Here is an 8,501-nt window from a genome sequence, read left to right as displayed (position 1 = left end):
ATTACAACTTAAACCAGTACAGTGAGTTTCTAAAATGCTGAGTTTGGTGTGCTTTTTCACATCTGCTCAAAAAGCAGTTTCTCCCTTACTATAGAAGTAACGCTGTTTTATACTTTTTTTTTTTTTTTTTTTTTTTAAAGTGTTGATACCCAGTTATTCTCCAAAGAGTATTGCTCTGGCATCTTAAGAGGACAGCAGCACATAACACTGTGACAGTGTTTACAGTTTCTATATCTCTTAAACCCTAACACAGAGATTATGAGGATTGTGGCAATCAACAGGGTGGATATGAACACATTTATTACATGCCTCCTCCTATTCCATAAGCTCTGTCCACTGCTGTGCTTTATTCTTTATTGGTCGTTCAAATACGCATTTCATTTGGAAACTGACTTTGCTCAAGGGAGGCTTCTTGAAAAATATTTGTCCCAGTACCTGTAAAATGATCTGCTTGCATTGTATACCCAGCTGCAGTGAAAGTTCCCTAATTTTCTCTCATCTTAGTTAGTATTTTTTCTAGTGCTACAGAATTTTTTATTTTTTTTTTTGATTTATGAAGCTGTTGGTTTACTTACACTGGAGAGTGGGAGATTGCTCCATGAATTCAGCTGATCTCTTTCAGGCCTCTACCTGATATTATCACTAATGAAAAGTTGGGGTTGCTGAAATGAAAGCTTTACCAGTAGGTGAGAAGGGGAATCCAGGCTTGAGCAGGCCAGGCAATCACGAAATCAAGCAGCCTGCAGTACTCACGCTGGCTTTGTATGGGGTACGGAAATACAGGTTTATTGGAAGGTGATGGTGGTGGTGCCAGGGTTTTTGTTTTCATTTGGCTTTTAGTATAAGTACTAACAAAACCAGTCAAGGTCCTAATTATGCTTTTGGCGTCCAAATGATCTAGTCCTGCTACACTGTTGAAATAAAAAGAAAAAAGACAGTTTCTTGTGGCCATTCAGAATCTAAGTGAATAACTATTCCTCTTTAAATAGCTCTACTAAACTTGCTAAATTATCTTCAGGTAAAGGTTTCTTTATTCTTTTCCCTTAGTGAAATGAAGCCTGTTTTCAGTGGTCCTATGATTAATACTTAAAAAAGACAGTTATTTGTTGAACCAGCCCATCACAAACATCTGGCTTTTCCACTTTATGTTGAAATTACTGGACTGTGATCTTTGGTAGCAAAATTTTCTATAGGTAGTTTGCTAAAATAAGAAATGGAAGAAATCTACCTGTAATTCTGTCTTCAACTGTACATATTTCTGCTATTGATTTCGGTGAAAAAGAAACTATTTCTCATAGTTTCAGGCTCTGGAACGGGCTGCCCAGGGAGGTGGTCGAGTCCCCATCCCTGGAGGTATTTAAAAGAAGGATAGATGAGGTGCTTAGGGACATGGTTTAGTGGTGGGATGTCAGGGTTGGGTTCAAGGTTGGACTTGATGATCTTAAAGGTCTTTTCCAACCAAAGCGATTCTATGGTTCTATAACAAAAACAAGCCCAAAACACTATTATACATACTCCACTGAAAGCAAAGAAGTTATTTAAAAAACCCCACAAATACAAAAAACCACAAAGCCACCAAAAAAACCAAACCCCAACCACAAAACACAAACCCAAAGTTTTGATAGACTGGCATGAGCTATGCCAAATTAGATCAACAGCTTGAGCCTCAGGCATATGCAAAGTGGAAAAACAGGGCTATTGTTTGTTTGGTAGAGTGCACTGATACATCAGCTTATAGAAATATTGTAAGTAAAGAAATTGTTTCTGTTCTATTGTTTGATTTCCCCTTCCCACTCCTAACATCCCAGAATTAATGTCCTGCTGGAAAGATCATTCCCTCTGGCAGTAAAAAGGCCTTTTGCTGATCAAGGAATTGCCTCTTGGGTTGTGTGGTGTGGGGACAGGCTATCTTCTGCCCTCTGCTTTGTATCGAGCTTTGCCAGTTTTATATCATCCCACCCTATAATAAATGAGATACACAAAAAAACACAATGAGGTGAAATGCTTGCATAAACCCCAGCATTTATTGAAAAGCTGTATTTCTGCTTAATGTTCAGGCAGGGGTAGCCAAGAAATTGAAAAAAATAAACCAAACCAATCTTGATTAATGTTTTCCGTGCATATGAATGAACTTTTAAAAGCAGAAGGCATGGCCAAAGAGAACATTTCAAATCGAGATCTACAAAGAGAACCTAAAAAGGCGTGCTGGTCAGGAAGCAAGGAGCTGCTGAGCTAGCGCAAGCGGCAGGCAGCCTGAGCCATCTCTTTGCCTACAGTTTGCTCAGAGGGAAATGAAAAAAGGAAGAGCTTATCTGATATGCGTGTGTCCTTTTGCATGATATTTTTATTATCGTTTTCATTATTTAATTACATAATCCAGACCAAATAGTTAATGCATGCATAAAACATGGCAATAGTAAGTTGCACCAGAAAGACATCAGCACTGAAATGTGGGTTTGTCACTTTAAAGTAACAATACAAGGGTGGTTTGGGGTGTGTGTGTGTTTTTAATTAAACAGGATATATGTATGAATCAGGAAGGCAAACTCTAATGCATAAATGGAATGAATGGACATTGAACCCAAGTGCCAGATTGCTCCTTTAATTCCTGGAGGAATTAGGGTCATTCCAGTCTTTCTGTGCTTTCTGGCCTGCTGCATGCTAGCCTGTTGGCCAAATTTCAGCCCTCCTGAGTGGTGGTTCCTCTTGATAATTGTCACAGCTCTGTTAGTGCACAGACAGGTTCCAGATACAAGAAGCAATGTTTTCTGGGGATGCGTGAAAAGAAGTGAGGGGAGCTTTTGTTTGGGCTACTTGCGAGAAAGCGTGTAGACCAACAGGGCATTGAATGTGCACGCTACTACCTTTTTCTTTTTTGATACTGGTGATGTTTGTACTTCATGCTCCATGCAGGTATTTTTGAACAAGAATGAGAGAAGTCCTGGCATCACTGGAGGTGATGGGAAGCTCCCTGTTGCGTAGAGAGCGCTGTGGATCTAGTAGACATAGACTACTGTCTCCACTACTCTATGGGTCCAATAGTAGTAAGGGGAGAAGAAAGGAGAAGTGGAGAAATATTTCTGATGTGAATGCATGTAGAAAAGTTTACTGACCAAAATACTTAAGACCAATACATTACTAACAGAAAAAATAATAACCAGCATTGGCTTGTGTTTTGTTCATTTGTTTCTAATTCTGTAAATGATACCTGATTAGCACGATAAACTTTTGGTTCCTGAGTTTGGGTGTAAGTAGTATTTTTCCTGTTTAATCAAATGTTATTAATCAGTGCCTCTGAATTCTCAAATTATTTTTTTATATATTTCAGAAATAAAAGATTACAACAGTTCAATAGAGAAGTTGATAATATTTAACAAAAATATATGTACCAGAAGTTTTCAGGAACATGTGAATGTTCAAGAGAGCATATGTGTTCACCACTGAACCTATGCATATTCTTATGTAAAAATCTTATTCTTGTGTACATCTTACAATGTAGAGGGCTTTATATATGCCATAAAAGAATTGTTTATGCATAGCGGTAAAATGCTCTTATATTCAAGCTTCTTTACAATACTTTTTTGCCCTAATGAACATAAACCACAAAATGTTTAAGCTTCTTCTGAAAGGGTACTTTCTAATAATGTTACATTTTGTGAAGTCACATTATGTTCTCTCTGGCTTGGTTGTGGGTTTCGTGTGTATGGTTGTATGGCTGTAGCATGTATTTTTCGACACAGTAGACTAACTGTTAGGAGGACCGATAAGTCTGCTTTAATCTATGTAGAAAATAGATTTAAGTTACTCCTTTTTAACTCTGCAAATGTAGTTGTAAATCCTGTTCTGCTTGCTCCCATCTACAAATCTGACATTGAAAAAGCACATCTGCACAGATGCCTTCAGTGAAATAAAAGAGAGTAATTTAAAGACTGTCGTAGGATTTCTTATATCAGCTCCATGAATCACTTTTCCATATAAGGTTAAAGCAGAGTTTTCACCCTCAGGTTGCTGAAATTGCAGGCTATCTGGAATGGAAATGAAACTCCTGACATGTAGACTGAAGCCTTATTTCAAATTGACATTTTACTGAAATTTGATGTGTGTATTACAAAACCCACAACTCATAAAGGTTTGAGTCGAGGAAGCATTTCCACTGAAGTCAAGGAATACAGACTGCACGCATAAGAAAGTTAAGGTTATTTTCATTGAAAACACAAATCAATTCTTATACAATTTTGGTTGCTAATTTTACAAACTTTTCAGTTCCTAATTTCTTACTAGAAGCATAAAGTGTTTGTTTGCAGTCTAAAGACAACCTGGAAGTAGCAGTCGTTTTGTGACAAATCTGCATTGATCATTTTTCATCCAGAACTTCAAAGGCAGATAAATTTTCATGACCTTCTGATGGTTAACTCTGGTAAATCTTCAAAATGCTATAGTCTTTATGAATGATTCTCCAAACACATGTTTTCTTTTCAGATTCCATTACTATGAAATTAGAAAGACTTACTTTTTCAAGGTAGTGGGGTTTTGTTCATTTGTTTTCCCCTCACTTGCTGATCATCTCCTGCTCGTACTGATTTAGGAAGAACCTTTTCTTCTTTACTAATGAAGATCGAGATGCTCACTTAGCGCTCTTAATTCAAGCTATCCACATCCGGAGCTTCTTGCATGTAAGTGGGAATGTTGCTATTTGAGGCTACGATATCCACCAGGAACTGCTGCCTATGTGGTATTAAGAGAAAGGGTATTTTAAAGCAGGTTTGGGCTGGTGGGGGCTGATGTGGTGGGAATGATGTGGTGCAGTTGGTGTGGGGAGAGTGGCGGATGTGGTTGGTGCTCTGCAGGCAGGAGTTGTTGGTTTGTGTTCTGGTATTGCTTCCTGAAGGCTTTCATAGTCAACATTTGTAAGACATCTTAAAGGTTACAGTCATTGACTAGCATTTAAATTGCACTATAGCAGTTTTCAGCATGTTCTGATGCTGTGCGAAGCATAGAATAAGAAAACTGATCTTATTTTATAGCACGAATACTCTCCAAAAGAGGTCAGTGTTGTCTGGAGGGGAGTTTCTCTTCTGCTAAACCTAGGCTGCTTTCTGTGGAGAATTTACAATTACATTTATATAGACACAACGCAGGAGGAGAAGGTGTATTTAGAGTCATTACAGCGATTGTTACTCCCCTTCCCCTCAGATCTCATTAAGGCTTTTGTACTCGGGGTGCCAGCTCCCTTTGTGGGAGCCTGGGGCTTAGTCCCTTGGGACCGGTGTGCGTCTTTCCTGCCCTCCCTCGGAAAGCCTCGGCACTCTTGGGTTCACCTCCCTGTGGCCAGTGGTTTTATTCAGGGGATTTGTGAAGAGTATGATCAGATTATAATTTTATGAATTTGGGAATTTATTTATGATTGTCTCGGGGATCTGAGATTCTGAATTTTGCTTATTTTCCGAAAATGTGTACTGGAGTTTTCTTTCTGTTGCAGATATTGTAAAGGCCTTCTATCTAAAACTACATTTATTTTGATAACTGAATTACTAAGGCAGCAGAAGCATGCACGTGAAAGCAGTTTATCTTTCTCAAGTTACTTAAGTAACTCTAGTGTTTAAAAATTGTGCTTGATTTTGGTGTTGCCTAATTGTTTTTGCTTTTGCTGCCACTTGCAGTGAGAATGCTGAATTTGATGCCCAGTTTCTTCGTCAATGTATCATCTTGCATATCTTGGAAATATGTAATTTTAGAGTCATAATCGTAGTCATAAATACCTTCCTGGCTATTTCTCCAGATAATGTTTATGTGTACTCTTGTAGGGAACATTTGTACACAGTATCTTGCATGGATATGCTTTGCTTCTTCTATTTTCTATGTGACAGCTCATTTTTTTTGGCCAGATACCGCTCTGTCTGGGAGAAGAGACTTTAAATAAGCATGTATTCAATCAGTGTGTTAAACAAAAGAATATTGATTGTTGCTGGCATCTAGGTATTGTTTCGAATGAGGAATTTCATACCAATAATGTAATCAATTAATATTTTCTCTTTCAGGTTTAACGGATGAAAAAGTGAAGGCCTATCTTTCTCTTCACCCCCAGGTACTGGATGAGTTTGTGTCGGAAAGCGTAAGTGCAGAAACTGTGGAAAAATGGCTAAAAAGGAAAAATAACAGACAGGAAGGTAAGTCCTTTTTATTTGTGATTAATATTTACCTTTTAACACCTCAGTTCTTATTTTTAGATTTGAAAAGGAAACCTAGTTTTGGAAAAATTGACTTATAATTTTACTGTTTTTTGAAAGGCAAAAGTGGTTAACAATTTTTTTTTATTCTTTTTTTTTAGTATTTTCAGCCTTTTGGCATTTCTATTTTGCAATATACTGGTATTGGTCTTGAAGGTTCAGTTTGCCCATCTTGAGTTGCAAATACTATTCCACCAACCCATATCTGTTACATTAGTGTATGTTTTGAGAAGATAATTTTGTCTTCTTGGGTCTAAAAATTGGTAAGTTTTGAACTAAAATTATGCAGTACGTGCAGGATGTAAGCCTCAGTAAAATACTGGATATACCATCTCAAAAGTTCCTACCTGCAACATGTATTAAGTCGATTTTAGAAACGAACGTTGACACAGAGGTTATAAAGCAGTGTGTTGAATTCTGGAGGTATTTCTGTTGCGTTGCTTTAGGTATAACCCCTCATTTACTAGACCCAGAAAATTGTTCCTTATGAGTTGGCCTGGGATGACAATGATCATAAATTTTGTAATGATCTTAAATTTTGTGAGATTATGTGCAAACATAAGATTCATGCAATTCTAACAATGATTTGGAACGTACCAGGTACAATGCAAAAGTAATCTTAGTAATCTCCTTGAGGAAAGAAACGCTGATTTTACTCTGTATGTGCATGGCTCTGTGGCTGACTTCTAAGGTGCTTGGGGTTTCAGTTCTGGCGATAATTCCCATTCTAAACAGAGGGGCTCTTGCTACTTCCTATAAGATAACTGAATGTTTTCTGCAGAATTAGAGAGAAAGAAAGTGGTGAGCAAGGGACAGAAAACACTATATCCAGCCAGATTTTTGGTGGTGATGACTATGTATCTGATATGAAGGTGGTAGTACATTTTTGTTGGTGTGAAGAGGTTACCTAATGGAAGAATAGAAGCATGTAGCAATAGACCATCTGTTTACTGCTTTCTTTGTGGTTTAAAGAACTGCAGCACTGCAGGCTGGCTATCGTTATAATCCACAAATGCAGTCAGAAAGACCGTTTTATGAATCAAGTGAGTAAGTCATGGCAATGCTTTTTGTAGACAGAAAAAATAATTCGATGTTACCAGAAACAAATACTACTTATTTTAAAGAGTTGTGTTCCTGTGACAATGATGATTTTGTCGAAGGTGCTTAAAATCGCTATAAGGAATCATCGCTTGTTTGTAATGCAGTTTTATAGTTTGGGTCAAGAGCCTTGATGCTAAAACTGAATGAATGCTTTGGATAACATTTCAGCTTCAAGAATCTTATATTGCTAAGTGGAATTTCTTACCAGTTACTCAATTTCCTTTTTTTTTTTTTTTTTTCTTGGGGGGGGAAGGGGATGTGACCTGGAAATACATTTTTGTGAAAGTGCTCATAACAGTTTTTGAGCCAACCGCAAAAGCGAAGTAATTGCTAACCATTGTCTTAATGAAGTTTTAACATGAATAGCTGCAACAGTGTGATTTGTCTAATTGCTTTCTTAAACTTTAAAACTGTTTTATGGCTAGCTCTCCCCAAACTGTTGAATTAAAAGTGTCAAGCAATAGTTATGCTATCATTATCAGCTTTATATCTGTTATCGCCCAGCAGGTCTTTCTGCCTGCCCTGCTACTTCCCTTTTGCTGACAGTGGTCTTTAAGGTGGCTGTATTTATTACACTAAAGGCAGTCATGCAGATGTTGCTTTCTTAGTGTTGGATTTTTAGATGAAAATAAGCAGAACCAGATTTAAAACTACACTTGCCAAGTCAAAAAGAGTAATTCAAAAGCATTTTGTTTATAGAATGAAACAGATACTGATTAGCCTTATCTGTGATTTTCTTGTAGAAAGATAAAGGCTATAGCTATATAAAATGTCTCTGATAACAAAACATCTTAATTTGTCAGAATGCAACATTTTTAGGAAAGAAACTTGCTAGATGATTTACTCGGTTTGCGTTATGTATGTACAAATCCTAGTGCCTGAATAATGGTGGGAGTGAGAAATGAGGAGGACAAGATGGAACTGATTCTTTTGGTGTCAGTATGGGTATGTGGTGATGTAAAGTGAGTATGTAGCCTTTACTCTACAGTCACTTTTTACATTAATAGGGGTATAATTTTTCCTCTATCCCTCTTGCTTTAGTGTAGTCTACTTTACAAGTGTTCACATAATGTAATGTGATACAGATAGAAAAATAAGCTTTGTTTTTATTAGAAAGTTGCCAGGCAGGTGAAATGCTGTTTTGAGAACTCTGGCTTTTAGCGTCTGTACTCT

The 8,501-nt window shown here is 37.3% G+C and overlaps 1 protein-coding gene across 1 annotated transcript in view; it reads left to right on the top strand.

Moving 5' to 3' along the window:
- Positions 1-6,028: 6,028 nt before the first annotated feature.
- The window catches only part of PDE10A (phosphodiesterase 10A), a gene marked incomplete at its 5' end in the record, with an annotated part of 118,460 nt that continues 115,987 nt past the window's right edge, over positions 6,029-8,501 (top strand). The window contains one exon of the mRNA XM_009645730.2: positions 6,029-6,167. Coding sequence (XP_009644025.2) covers positions 6,029-6,167 — 139 coding nt within the window. The remainder of the gene's footprint in view (positions 6,168-8,501) is intronic.

This window comes from Egretta garzetta, unplaced genomic scaffold (assembly GCF_000687185.1).
Source record: "Egretta garzetta isolate BGI_Z169 unplaced genomic scaffold, ASM68718v1 scaffold1118, whole genome shotgun sequence".
In the NCBI taxonomy this organism is placed as follows: Eukaryota; Metazoa; Chordata; class Aves; order Pelecaniformes; family Ardeidae; genus Egretta; species Egretta garzetta.
This window is presented reverse-complemented; position numbering and strand designations above follow the sequence as displayed.